General features: G+C 41.7%; 1 protein-coding gene across 5 annotated transcripts in view; it reads left to right on the forward strand.

Moving 5' to 3' along the window:
* GRIK1 (glutamate ionotropic receptor kainate type subunit 1) overlaps window positions 1–15,071 on the forward strand; it is a 990,817-nt gene that overhangs the window by 691,893 nt on the left and 283,853 nt on the right. For all 5 annotated transcript variants that reach the window (XM_069204055.1, XM_069204056.1, XM_069204053.1 and 2 more), the window contains one exon: window positions 9,467–9,610. In XM_069204055.1, coding sequence (XP_069060156.1) covers window positions 9,467–9,610 — 144 coding nt within the window. The remainder of the gene's footprint in view (window positions 1–9,466; window positions 9,611–15,071) is intronic.

Raw genomic sequence — 15,071 nt, forward strand, 5'->3', positions numbered from 1 at the left:
GCTTTTGTTACTGGGGTCCGATATTGCAGCACCATTGCAAAGCCAGATCTCAGTAACAAAACCATCCCTACCCTCCCAACCTTCCATGGAAACGCCTGTTGCATGGTATGGCCAGTCCGGCCCCGCCCATATGTGGTGAAAATGTTCCCTCTCACCTCCATATTTTCTGAGGGCTTAGTGGCAGGGACTTCCCCATATGGAAACGCATATTATTTGTGGAGAAAAATAAAACAACATTTTGTACTAGTTAGTGCTTTAGATTATGCGTCCGTACTTGTCCATGGTTTATTATTTTGCTAAAAGACAGTACTCTATGTACGTGTTGCAATACTTGTTTATTAGTTTTCGTTCATTGAAGTACAAGTAGATGGTACAAGTATTTGAGTATAGTGGATCATCCTCACATAAATACATGAAGCGAAGTGCAAACAAATCAAGGGACCACCATCACCAGGTGACAGCCCGTGAGTCAAAATAAAAGAGAAACCCGATGAATGTAGCTTCTCATCAATACGTTTGCTTCAGTGTCTCCCTCTCTCTCTCTCTCTCTCTTCCACAGTGTCATGGAGAAGTGCCAGAGGGGCTAACACAGGATCCCTGAAGGAGCTACAGTGACAATTGTATTGCCACACCTCCTTCCAGTAGCACTGTAGGGTCAGGTCACCCAGGACCATAAGACATGATACAGGTTACAGGAAGTTCCAGCACACCTCCAGCTTCAGTCATGGGGCAATAGTGCTTCGTGCTGCGAATGATTCAGAACGAGTTTGTCAGGAAGATTCCACAATTGATGTCAGCTGAGGGAAATTCATGGAGAAGGGCAACTCTTTTAATGAAGCCCCAGGCTCACCCATTCCATACCCCAAAAAACAGAGGTATGTATTTTTTCAATCAGATGGCCAGTTTCTTTATAATGAATTTGATATCCATGTTATTTAGAGAGGTAGGGCAATTATTGTCTTTTGGGAGAAGGGTATCGGTAACCTTGTTAGACAAGGTCCCTAATAAACCCCTCTCAAATGCCTCTTGATAGGCCTTTGTCAGGTGAGGGGTTGGGAGAGGTTGCTGGATTTTGTAGAACTCTCTGAGTTAACTATCTACCCTGGGGAATTTGCACGTAGGTAGTGCTGAGATAGCTTTGGCTACTTCATCTTCGGTGATTCCAGCAGTGTCGGACCTTCATCATTGAGGGAGGGGATACATAAAGGTCTTAATAACTCATCAATTTATGCTAGAGTGGCTTGGGATTCTGCTATATACAGAGAGGAGTAGTATGCATACAATTGATTTGTGATATCCAGAGGGTGAGTCAGTAAGGCACCATGTACATCATGGATGGCCACAATGGATGGCCATTTGTGGTTCTTGCTGTCGTAGCTTTGTGACCTGCACCCAACCTGACTTCTCCTCATGATCATACCCATGCCATTGAAGTTTTACACTGACCTTTTCAGTGCTTTTCGTAACAAACGTGTTAAGGGCCATTTTTGCTAGTCCCTTCAGAAGAGTTTTGGATGGCGACAGAGGGTACTGAGAGAAAAGGGTATGCACTTTCAGTTTTAGGGTCTCTAGGTCCATGCATGCTTTGTGATTCACTAGGGTCAAGTCTTTCATTAGCAGACTCCTAACAGCTGCCTTCCGAACTGCCCAAAACATCCTGTGTGAGGCAACAAAACCTGCATTGACCCTAAGGTAAGAATGAATGTGCTGCTGAAGGTGTTCTAGATGTTGAGAAGATTATAGGCAATGACATTCATCTGCCACCTAAGTGGGGGAGGTAGATATAGGGACATATTCAGGTCAAGTCAGACTGGGCAGAGGTCTTAGACTCCTACTTCAAGGATCGAGCAGTTGGTCACATCCAAAATCAAGTGACCCTGAAGAAAGAAGTAGTCACTGCAGGACTGAGTACTATGTAGGAGGATAGGAAGGTATAGTCCCTGTCCCTGGGCTGTACAGGTGCCATATATCCTGGAAGTTATGGTCAGAGAACAGATCCCGAAGCAGGGCTATGTCTGCATGGTTATAGAGGTCTGATCTTCCAGTCATATTCCCGAGTCAGGTCTGGTGCCAGATTCCTGTTGCTTCCAAGGAGAACAGGCGTCCGCCCAAACACAGTGAGAATCCTGGACAGTCATGCCAGGAAACGGATTTTATTGGCATTAGGCGCATAGATTGAGCCAAGCACTATGATCTTGTCTAGGATTCGTAATTTGGCAAAAACCCATCTGCCATCATCATCTGTTTATATTGTGAGGACTTTGGAGGGTAGCCTATGGCCAATCAGGATTGCCACCCTGCACTGGTTTGATCCATTAGGAGGGGAGGTACTGTGTTCATTATTCTTCATGACACTGCTTCTGCTAATGACAGAGCTGACCCAACCCCTTTTAAGTTTCAGGGATTCCTCATGGGGGAGGTGTGCCTCCTGTAGTAGTGCAATGTGAACCTTCGTGGTGTGCAAGTAATGTAAAATTCTATTGCATTTGATGTAATGGGACACCCCATTAACATTACAAGTGATGATCAAAAAAGGTTTAGACATGATAGGTTAAAGATCTGTCAAAACCCATCAGAATATGTGTGCCTTGGGAGGTGGAAGTCTAGACCAGGCAGGAGAGACCATCTGGCAGGTCTTGCACATGCTGTTTATCCAAGAGTATCGGTGGATAGAGGGATATATGAGGTGTTGCTCGCTAAAGTGATGGCTAGCTGTCAGGTGCCTCCTGTGCGATCTGTGGCTATTGGTTTGGATGAGACAATGGGTAATGATAAAGAGCATGCTCTGATGTGTACTGAAGGAGGTGTATGGGAAGAAGCATTCAGATACAAGGGGAACGGGAGACAACAATATCCTTTCAATCTAGATCTACCTCCTGCAGTAGCTGGCAGTGCCATGTCACTCTTCCCTTAGAAACATAGCAGTTATTCACACGGGAGGACCTGACCATTGACAAACAGGGGCAAGTGAGGGTAGAATAGGCAGGATAGACCGAGCAGACAGAGCTGCAGCGCCAGAGGCTTTGTACATGGTAGAGGGTGGGAATGGGTGAGTGAGGGAAGCAGGAGAGAGTTCTTCTGTGGCCTGGCTTTAAAACCATACAAAACATAATGCTGTGTGACAGACAGTGCTGTGCACACCATCTAGAGCAACAATGGCACAGCGAGATTGCGTTCTAGCCTTCAGTGACAAAGTAGTCGATCAGCGAGGTCTGGAGCCTATCCAGATGGAATGTGCTGAAGAGCACAGCTAGAGTAACATGATGAAATGAAACAAAATACAACGTCAAGGATGCTCAGTATTGCAGCAGGAATCCCATCAGCAATCAACCATCTCTATCTGCTGCTGGAGCCTTTTCCAGGAGCGGCATGAGGGGGGCCACCTAGATTCATTTCTGTCTCTATGGAGTGCCTCCACCACTTGGACGAGTCCCACTTGATTTGATGCTCGAAAGGCCAGTTCCAGTTGGCATTTGGGCCATGATCAATGTCTCCGATGCTTCCCAGGTGAGGCTCTGCCCTTTTGCTCAGTATGCAAAGGCATAGCAGTCAACGGACAGTGTCCAAATTAGAGTCATCCAACAAGTCCAGAAAGGCTTCGTACAAGCTATTATCTGATGCCTTCTGAAATTCTCAAGGTTGTTGAATTGAGGAGCCAATAATTTGGGGAACATGTCTCTTAAGAATTGTAGCATGTCCCCCTTTTCTGAACCTTCCGGTATGCTACAGATGAGGAAGTAGCATACCTGCGCAACCTTACCTCCAGGTCAGTAAGCTTGTGTTTCAGGAGTTCTATATCTCTGCCCCAGTCTGGGAGAGTCTCCCATCAGGATTCAACTTGGTCCAGCTTCTGCTCCACTGTGTGAAATCTGGTCTGGAAGGTTGATAAGTCTTGTCTCATGGTTTTCCCCTCATCCATGAGGTCAGTCATCTTTGTGCCCATGGCTGTAACGGTGGTACCTATAGCCGTGTTTTCTTTCAGTAAGGACTCCATTGCTGGGTCCGATCAGGCAGCCATATCCGAAGTTGGGGCCAGTTTACCATGCGCCACTGCCTCTGAAAAGAGGATTTGGAGGGACGCTGGTTTCTGCAGTGGCGTATATGGAGTTGAGAGTTGGGTGCTCTATGCGGCACATCTGAGGAAGCCTGACAACCTTTCTTACTCCCTTATCAAACAATGCTCCAACGGGGAAATAAGGGTACTGCTCAGGAGCCCGATCACCAAGCTGCTCTAGAGGCTCCTCCCCACTTCTTCAAGAGGTGTCTCACTACATCACCTCCCAAAAAATCATCTCCATCCTGTGCCATGAAAGAAAGCATTGGGGTGAGGGAGGCATTCATTCCGTGGTCCAGACCTCCATCCAGGAGAGGGCTCAGGTTCTCTCAGGAAGCAGTGTAGGTGCAGAAGCGTTGCTTAATAGAAGACTGGGTGGCACAGGCCTGGTGTTCTCACACCTAGATTTCTATGCTGAAAGGGGTAGACAGTATTCATGTAAGTTAAGGGGCTTCTTCCTTAGATAGAAACATCCACTTCATCACCTTCCTGCAAAAATCAGAGTATATGAGGCCCTGGCCACTGCTGCCTCCAAGATACTCAACCCTGCCTGCAGTCACAGGTGAGCTGTGTCTCCAGAGCAGGATTTTAGGAAGTCCATGTGGCCTCCTACATGGCCGCTCTGAACATGATGCAATGCAGCCCCCACTATGGAGGGTTGGCATGAATCGTCCTGAGTGCTTCTCCATTGATTCCTCAGACCCTATCACTGCCTCCCTCCGTGATGGGGTAAGAAGGTTTTCCCACTCCCACTCCCCTTTCCTTTACTACCTGGACCAAAGCATAGATTCAGTGTCAGATGGGTCTGTGGCACCAACTGCGACATGCTCTTCCGGCCCTTGTTGTTGGCCATCTGGTCTGCTACGGGGCCCCCGGGATGCAACAGGGCCTTCTTTGCTCCACTGTAAGCCCGCTGGAAGGCTAGTGTTGGAAGCTGCACCATAAGGGAGGAAAGGGGTCAGGCAGAGCAGCCGGTGCTGTGGCAGAGCTTCAGCAGAGAGTGGCCGGTTTAGACGCTTCGGGGCTTCATGATTACATATGACTCAATACCTTAATGTTGAAATATTCAGTGAAGTGTATGTGCCGAATTCGATAAAGATATTGCCACAAAAATCTGTGATTTACTCTTGTAGTACTCCCGACTAGTCCTTAGTACCAGGCATAAGTTAAGCATACTCCTGGCATACAGCTGGCTTACTACTGGAATTCAGGAGTTAATCAGGTACTCTATAAGTCACAGCACAGTATTCGCAAATCAGGACCATAGCATTTGCAGAGTTAGTCTGTTAATACTGACCATCTACTGCAAGATGGTCAGATGTTTGAAATGCACCATGCACACTGTGACGTGCGTTAAACACAGATTTCATATATCAGTTCTGTGGAAAAAGTTAACTTCCAGCCTGGCAATTTTTAGAAATTCAGATATATTTGAAATTACTGATTAATTCAGATCACCTTTATTCAACAGACTCTACCTTTAATGTTTTTATCATTAAGGTAATCAGAGTTTGCTTAACTAAATGAAAATGACACAAAGTCCGATTTATTAATTTCCCCAAGGTACAGTTGAAACACAGAGGCATGGATTAAAGGATGGCAAAGGTACCCTAGGGATGAGCGGTTTTAAATTGTGTGTACATATGTCTTGTTGCTAATCTTGCACATCTAGATCTGCAGGTACAGACTGGACAATAATTGTAAAGTTAACTTCTGATAAATGAGCCAAGGTCTCTAAAATGAATGGTTTGCAGCTGCAGCATTGGCATTGGTATTTAATGTGTGATGCACAGTGTAGAAAGGGGCGTAATTTGGCAGGCGGAGAATGAAATAGCTTTTTGGTACTGTTGACCTTTTGCATAGCTGATCATGTATCATGGTGTCAGTGAGTCCGAATAAGAATGTGCTTTTTTTCGTGGAAACTTTTAAATAACTGTGTTCTAAGCCCTTGAGCTTTTTGGTATTTAAAAGATGCAGTATGCTGTATTGTATGCTGCAAAAACTTCCTAAGCAGTTTGAGGGACATCAAACTATCCATCAATGTACCATCATACTGCTTAAGAAGATGAGGACATGCCAGAATTTAACTCTAGCAACGGCTTGTAGCAGATGCCATCCTCTTGTCCCATACTCAACCTGTCCTTGACCCATGGAGACTATGCTTTCAAATAGGTAATGCCCTGGTTTGTGAAGGTAATGCTTGAATTGTTTTGGGATATTCTCATTACTTTGCTTCTGATTCCAAGTGTGAGTGTGTACATGATGAGATGTTCCCAGAACCCTAGAGACAGTCACCCTGCTTCCTGCCTAAAAGAACAGGCTTTGGCAAAGCCTATAGGTTTCGCCTATGGAAAATCTATTGGCTTTATCAATGTTCGTATGTGGAGTATTCATTCAGCAGGCGGTTCCTTCTACATATACCACTTAAGATATAAGTGTCTTCTTCTCCAGAGAGTGAAGCACATGGAAAAGAATGCTTATGTTTCAAGAGTAATATTAAATAAACAAGATGTGTTGCATATTTTGTTCTAAAAAGTCAAATCAACAAAAAAATGTGCCTCTCCCAAGAAATCATAGCACCTTATTGGTTGGCAAACATCTAAAAAGCCAAAATTATGTTATAATGTACTTTCTTTCACATTATGTGTATAAATGTGTTCCCATGGATAGAACAGTAAGAGGAGGCAAGCGTGCAGGTGAGCAGGCAAGCAGCAACTGAGAGTTGGAAGAGAGTCACAGACAGAGAAGACATAGGGACAAAATTACGAGAATTTGGCACAGGCAACACAGCAAATGATCTTGCTGTGCTATTCTGCATCAAAAGGAAAGGGCATGAACATACCGTATCTATGTGTTACAGCACATTCCTGTTCACTCAAACTGCACTGGCATCCTTTTGTCATTTTGATCACAAACACAGCAGTGTAATGTGCTAAAACTCTGAACTGGGTGTATGCACTGCACACACAGAGAACAAGAGATACTGATGAAGAGATAGTATTCCATGAGTCAGAACCAAGAGCACTGGTGTACATACCACCGCATGTTGTCCCTAACACAAGAAAGAAGAAGCAGTGATTAGAGACAGCAAGAAGGAGAAGGGGGTGAAGATTCTCAGAGAGTTAAAGAGATCCAACTTTTGGACATCTCACAAAGAACTAGTGACACAAATTGATGAAGTAACTTCTGGAACTGTATGGGACAAGCAAAAAGTTCTAATAATCCACGAGAAGGTAGTTCTGGAATAGAGACAGGAAACAATTCACACAATGAAATATGGCCAAAAGCTTACAGTAGAAAGAACTCAAGATTGAGTGTGTCAACTAAAACGATACCACTGACAACTAAAGAAGAAGCAGAGTCCAGTGATATAAGTGACACAGAAGAGTACCTTGTTGAAGATATTTGTCACCAGAATGGGCATACTACTTGAGCCAAATTTTGAACTTAAATTAGCTCTCATTATTGACTCCTAAATTAACAGAATTTGTAACACACTTTTATTGAGAATTGCAGCTTGTACCTACACTCATACCCAAGATCCTCTTCTTGGGCCCTAGGATGTGCAGAGTATTTTATAATTTTAGGATTCTCCGTTCGCCCATTTTCAAAATTGTCCCTGTAATGGGATTCATGGAAAATCTCACAAGATCCAGGAGTCCTTTTCAGTGTTGTCCTAGATAGTGCAAACCATGCAAGGTGAAAGTGACAGTGCCTAAGAGGTGCAAAATGGAGAAGGGGAAGCATTAGTTCTTCAGGTAGGTTGTGTATCAGCTTTAAATAGCTTCTCTGCAATGATAGTAAATTTTATCAGACAGGCTACTACTTGGGCACTCAAGGCTTGCAAGCAGAAAAGCAGGTCTTGACAGCATGACCTTATCCATGAGCACTGAAAAGTGTAAATGCTTTCTGCATGGGACTACAAAGTGGGACATATGCACAGTATATGCAAAAAGATTTCTTCTTGCCCTTGACACACCCTGCATAACGGCGAGCGGGGTTCTGGAGTCCACAGCGGTGGTGCATCCTTTGTTGATGTTAGGCCAAATCTTAGCACTAAAAATCTGGATTTGTAGAAACCTTTATAGACCCAAATAAATAACTGTGGAGTGGGTGATTTGTATGTATTGATGCATAGCTACAAGTGTTTGCGCTTTTGAAAGCATTCCTTGTCTTGCTCCCACGATAATAGCTATGTTTGTTTGGTCATTGCAAGTTTTAAAGCATTATGAGGTAAGTTTGCTTCCCAAATACGTTGCGAGTCCAGCGCCTATAAAGCCTCACTTCTAGCGTGGGCCCAACAATTAATTTGACTGTTATCCTGAATCTCTTTCCAAGCGAGAGCCTTTACTGTGTTCGGGGGGGGGAAGGCATTCTTAGGGATGACAGCTACTTGAGAAGGACGCGTGTTGAATTTCTGCATAAACATATTTTCATACATACATAGAAGGGCTAACAGTCAGCCCTCTTCATCTATTGGTCTGTTGTAATGTCATTCATATTTCATGTCCTCACATCGAAATATACAGCATGGGACAGTGAGTCAGTCCACTTCAGCTATTGGCTCCATTAACTGAGACTTATGGGTCTTAGCCTGCGCACAATGTTGTCACTTTCACATTAAGGCAGTCATTACCAGTGTCCTGTAAAATTGTTCTCAGAAATTTCGGGGGGAAAAATGAATGACACAAGTTTTTGGAAGAAATAGCTTGTAAATTTGGAATCACTGTGTTAATTTCCACATGTTTTTCCCAGTATTCCAACAGGACACATTCTGAAATTTCTACATGACATAACACGGAGCTGTAGTATTTACTGGAAACCTTTAATTCCAATGGTCTGGGAACTCTAATATGAGCCACTCTTAATGAAGCTCGTGAGCCAAAGTTTTCTATTTTTTCAAAATGTGTTAAAAACATTTTTATGACTAGGCTCTAGAGCTCCACACTGCTATTGGGCTGCTTGTTCACCTTAATGTTCACCGTAATGTACGTGGTACTCTGCACTTTATTAATATTTTACCATTACAAAATAACAAAAACGTATGCTATAAACATTCCAAGATGACCTCCCATGCATATGCGTACATGTACATAGGTGAGCATACCTGGGTGGCCATCTTGGAACAGCTTTAAAATATTCTACAAAACATCCTATTTGGCCGTCTGTGAGGTATGCAGTGGTTTTCGTTTATTTATTGTTGATTTTAAAACTTGAACATAATTGATTGGACGGTTTTATTTTGTTTGTATTGGTTTAATAAAACATTGTTTTAAAAATAACCCTGCCTTGTTAACTGATTGTTAATCCCCTGGTAATTGAGTTAATAGAAGTCCCCAAAACCAACACAATGAACAAGTATAAAAAATAATTTAAAACATAATAAAAACAAACTTCTCATTTTCTCCATAGACAGAAGCTGCACTTATGTATGATGCTATTTACATGGTAGCAGTAGCCTCCCAGCGTGCCTTGCAGATTACCGTCAGCTCTCTACAGTGTCACAGACACAAGCCATGGCGATTTGGACCACGGTTTATGAACCTAATAAAAGATGTAAGTCAACTCTGCCTGCTGATGGCCACTGTATTCATGCACTTGTCCCATGACCACAAGACACTTGAGGTACTCTTTTTCTTTCTGCTAATTTCTGCTTAATTTATTTATGAAGCTTTTACTGCAGTAGGGTTCTGTTTCTGAGGTTAGCAGAAAATTCAATGGTATCTTTTCAGTCCATTCTTGTTGTAGCACAGATGCTTGAAAACTACATCGTGAATATTTAAAGTTTTCAAGTTGGTTGCTATTATTGTTAGCTGTCTATCGTTAAGGGATATGATTGAGTCTGTGCATACTTATTGAAATGCATTTTCTCAATGCCCATTCTTTACTAGTCTACAAGAGCTACACGCCACCACGTTGTATACACCATTAATCTTAAGTCCTAATGGTGAAACAGCCCACCATATTAACTATACAGAGACAGAACTTCACAGGAAGAAAGCTAGTAGACATGACCATTATCTGATCTACTATGACATGAACGAAGCGCTGATGTCATCATTGCTAGTTAGAACAGTAATTGGGTTCAAATTCATCATGGTAGTTCCAGGTTATGAACATGTTTTGTTGATGTAATGGTAATTTTGAGGGAAAAAATGGTGTCCATATGTCAGCAAGTCTACATTACGCCAGGTGTTTGGAGCTAATTGCTAAAACACAATTATCACTGAAATACCAGTTACATTCTGTGTTTTCTGGTACCCTGAGGGGATCTGAGGAGTGAAATGGAACTCACTACTGGGCTACTCATGGCAGAAGGTAGGAGAAAAGACAATTCTCTGTTGGCAAAGAGAGCAGAGACAAAAATGTCCTACAAGGTAAGGAACAGACAATAAAGTCATGGAAGGAATGCTCAAATTAATCTCAGACAATGGTGATTCCTCAAAAATGCATAACTCTCTATCATTTGTGGCCACTACATAATTCTAGGCAGTGACTAGCCACCTGTAAACCAGTCTTGACCCGGCTCCAGTAGGATCAATCTAGGCAGAACTGCTAGGCCAGAACCCATAGGTTTTGTGACTCTACTGATTGCCAGTGGTTGAGACTAAGTGAAACATTCTTTTCATCGTGTTGTTGTTTGGAGCAGATGAGAAAGCAGGGGTAGAACTATACTGCCAGCTGGTAAATCTGAGCGTGAACCCTCTCCAATAAAAGTGAGTGAGGAAGGGAAATCTACAACCAGGAAAGGAAATTTCTTTGAGGGAAGGAGAATTGAGATGGAATGGAGTCCGGAGTGGAGGGGTCTTGCCTCCTGCTGGATAATGGAGTGATGTGTGGATTCCATCACAAAGAGAGAATAGGGTAAAACCTGACCTATAATGCCCCCACAGGAAGTGCAGAAGAAGAATCATCCAAAGTGGGAGCAAACTGGAATGATTGCCCTTACCTAATGTGAAATGGCAAATCTACCCCATATCAATTGCATGAGTCACTGATAAACACAGTACAAAATCATAGTAAAGCAATACAGGGATAGATGTATCTGTAGTGTGATAGCCAGGGCTTCTGTACAAAGGACAATATATGGCAATTGTGCCAAGACTAAGAAACCTATGCTTCCAAGTAGATAGTCAACACAAATATAAGGCTAGTGAAGCAAAGCTTCAGGAGGTCAAAAAGTTTGGTGGGAACAAACTTGAAGAGACTGCCTGAAGCAAGGCTGTGTACTGGTCAATACAAAATATGGCAGTGAGCGATCAAAGCTGCAATCAGGTATTGGAGTAATGAGAATGGCAGTCAAGGATTACTAAAACCATTTGGATAGAATATTTGTGAGCTATGCAATGAGTATACAAGCTTCAGCACAGTATTACAATATTTTGTCTGACAACAGCTTATTTGTAAGTCATATCTGTTCCTCCCTAGCTTGGGTCTTGAGGAGTTGGCAAATACAGTGTTAAAATTCATTCTTCATGGTTGATCCATGTTTTTGGCACTATTATATATGGAACTAAAAATATAGATATAAGTATAGGTGTTAGCTGTAAATACCAGGGTTCCATTCCATACAAGGGTTTCAAGTGACATCAGACAAGAGCAAAGATCAAGATGTCTATTATGTCACTTCGAACCCCGAACGTGGAAAACTCCATTCCAATGATTATTACCCATCTACAGTTTTATGTTATGTCCAGCTTATCCTCCGAACTGGTGGAGGCCTTGTAAAACATAGCCCTAACTCATTTATCCCACCTCCCTGACCTGTACTTGAAAAATAACATTAAACATATGACAGAAAGGGGGCTGTTCATTAGGGAGTAGAGTCACTTACCAACCTAATAAACACATCCTGGTTATGTTCTAACTTCAAAGGTAAACTATGTTAAGCTCCTAAATAGCTGTGACACAATGTCCCAGAGACACATGTGTGCCGTTCAAGCAGTATCAACAATAACAAAGTAATGAGAGCAACACAATAAAAAAAGCCCAAACCATTATGGACAATAGAGAATAATGCATTGAGCAAAAAGACACCAAGATGAACAAATCCTTATAAGGAGAACCAGAAATATTAATTTTCAGGCACAAAGCACCAAGTGATTGACGTGGACCTAGGACTGATATCAGACCAACTGCTATGGAGTGGTGCTTTGGTAATCCAAACAGGTAACACAAGTCAAAGTTTTTACCTTTGTACATATTATAATTGTGAGAGTTCAAAGGCTTGCAGTGGGGCACGTTCTAAAGCTGAAGCCAGTGAGAGTATCTCAAAGTCAGATATGCTGTTGTCAAACTCCTGATGATGCCATTAGTTTTGGAACCAAAAGCTCTGAGTGTGACAAAGCTATATTTGGTAGCTACCTAGCTGTCTTTGCTGCTGTGGTAAACTTGCTTCCGTGACCTGATGAAAGGTTTACCTTTGGCCTCAGTGACTTTTATTTTCTCAAAATCTACCAGGGGGAAAAGTTGGCAGCTGAAGCTGGGCAGAACTGAGAAGGCCTGGTACTTTGCCCAAGGAAGCGTCAGCATATTGTTCCAGTCATTCCATTGTGGAAAAAATGACGAAGTATCACTTTTTTTAAATATTGGAAAAGTCCCCCCTTGTTATTACTACCTGTGAATACTATTGTAACAAAGTATATTCAGCCCTTGGTAGAAGTAGATTCAGGGCTATCACCTTAACATTGGGACAAAACCAGACAAAAAAAGATCTCATCCTAGCTCTTTCAGAAAAGAGCACAAAGCATAAGGGAAACAGAATGTGTAAAGAGAGATAGAAATTGTGCTTCTCTGAGGATAATTTCAATCTATAAGAACATCACTAGGCAACACATGGCCTTTGACCACATGGCCCAGAGGTCTAGGCTGTGGTGATGTGATCATCCTGTTCTATTGGTCCATTCTAAATATAATCACAGCTCCTGAAACAATAAATTAGTACAGTCACAGAAGTTAGAAAAACAGAGTATTCCTGCCAGGCTGCTGGCATTTCATCTTTTCTTTATTTTTTATTTTTGCATTTCATATAACACACTCCACCCAAACGTATCAGCACTTCACACAAAAAAACAGCTAAGGAGATGACCAGCCTCACTTGAATTTAAACAGACAAAATTCATAAATAATTTTGCTACATATCAAAAAAGTTTAGAGAAGGAAACAGGAGCTAAGGGTAACATGAAATAAATGAGAAAAGAGCAGGGATGTTTGGAAAAGTAGGAGTGTGGAGAAATGAAATTAAATTAGAATTGATGATCTAAAGTGGTGAGAGTGTAAGGTAAAGGTAGAGGTTCTAGTGAAAATGGAGGGACAGATAATTGGTTAGTGATAAAATAAAAGATGAACATTAGTTGTTGTAGTTAGTCAAGAGAAAAAATAACAAGTAAGCATCAAACAGGTATGTTTTCAGTTTTCTACTGAAGACCAGAGATGATTCAGCAAGTCTTATTTTCACATGTTGACAAATTTCCAGATCTAATGAGAAAGTCAGATTTCACCCCCTTAAGCTACCATCTGTTCCTATGCTGGTCCTTTCATATGTGTTTTAATAGATCTCCCAATACCATACCCCGCTGGTATGCAAAGGATGTAGGAGCTTTGCTAATTATTGCCCTACTTATGCATTTCTCATCATTTATTTCAAAACTAAGATTATGAACATAGAAATAGATAAAGTAAGATTGCATGAAATGATGAGAGGACAGATACTGCGAGGTATCATGAAAGGACACTATCTTGTCTGTTCTGCACATATATAGGACAATAACATAAATCTAAGTGATTTGGAGAAATGTGGAATATGTCAGGCTCTCCCATTGGAGGTGATTAGTCTACAAATGGGAATATTGCACCATGTGAAGGAGCACCACTGCCGGTTTGTTTTACTTTGGTTTGATGAAGGCCCACTTTAGCATGTGTTTTTAAAGGACCCAGGTATTCTGGTTGAACGGAGGATTGAAAAAGTGTTTAAACAATTTTAAAATGTAGCTCTTGAGTGGTTACCTATTAAATTGAGCATAGCTGTCCTTGTACAAGTAAAGAAAGATTTGTACATATAAGTGCAACACTTTATGAGAGGAAAGATCAAGCCAAGACTCTAAAGATATATTTCAGAGCTATTGTCACTTCTCATCCATCAAACTATTGGAAAATGTGTGTTTAGACAATCTACATGGTGCGCGGTGGAAGGCATAGCAATGATGCCCTCCAGCGAGAGGATGGGCAGAATGTGTGTATTATTAACAGTATAAACAATGTTCCATATTTTATTTGAAAGCACTAGAGGCTGTACTCATGAAGGATATATCAAATGCCTTATGTTTAAGGCTATCACAGTCTTGTAAAAATTGAGCCCTTTTATATAAAAACCTAGGAAACCAGAAATATTTATCAATCTAAATACATTTATATCTTTATAAGAAAGCAGTACAGGCAAAGCATTTCATGAAATACAAATCAAAAATCATAACCTAACAATAAATAATTCTAAATGTATATGAAGATTTAGGATATTGAAGGAGACTGCAAGGGAGGGACTGCCCTTATAAAGAGGCCTTCAAGAAAAGAATACTAACAGAAAATTCTAGGAGGTTCATTTCACACAGTGTTTGTTTATTAGGTTGTCTGCCTTACTCCTGAAAATTGAGAAGTAAAGCAAGAGTGGAGTACACTTACAGATGGAAAGATATATGGAAATTGGGCCAAAGCTAAGTAAGTGGGGAAACAAAGTAATGTACTGGGTAGAGAAGAGACACCCCCCAGAAGATGGTGGTGGAAGAAGGAAATTTCCTTCAGAATGAGAGTATAGGTAGAGGGAATCCTTGCTCATCGGAAAGTGAGAACATGATGTCATATTCTTCTGAAGGACAGAACAGGGACAGGCAATTCTCATGCTAGTTCTGTGTCTATCACTTATCAGATGAAGACCCACTGCTACCTTCATTATGAGATTCCCAGTGCATTGCATTCTATGTAACACAAAACGTGAAATTTACATACCACATCTGAAATGTTG

Source organism: Pleurodeles waltl, chromosome 8, assembly GCF_031143425.1.
Source record: "Pleurodeles waltl isolate 20211129_DDA chromosome 8, aPleWal1.hap1.20221129, whole genome shotgun sequence".
Taxonomy (NCBI): domain Eukaryota; kingdom Metazoa; phylum Chordata; class Amphibia; order Caudata; family Salamandridae; genus Pleurodeles; species Pleurodeles waltl.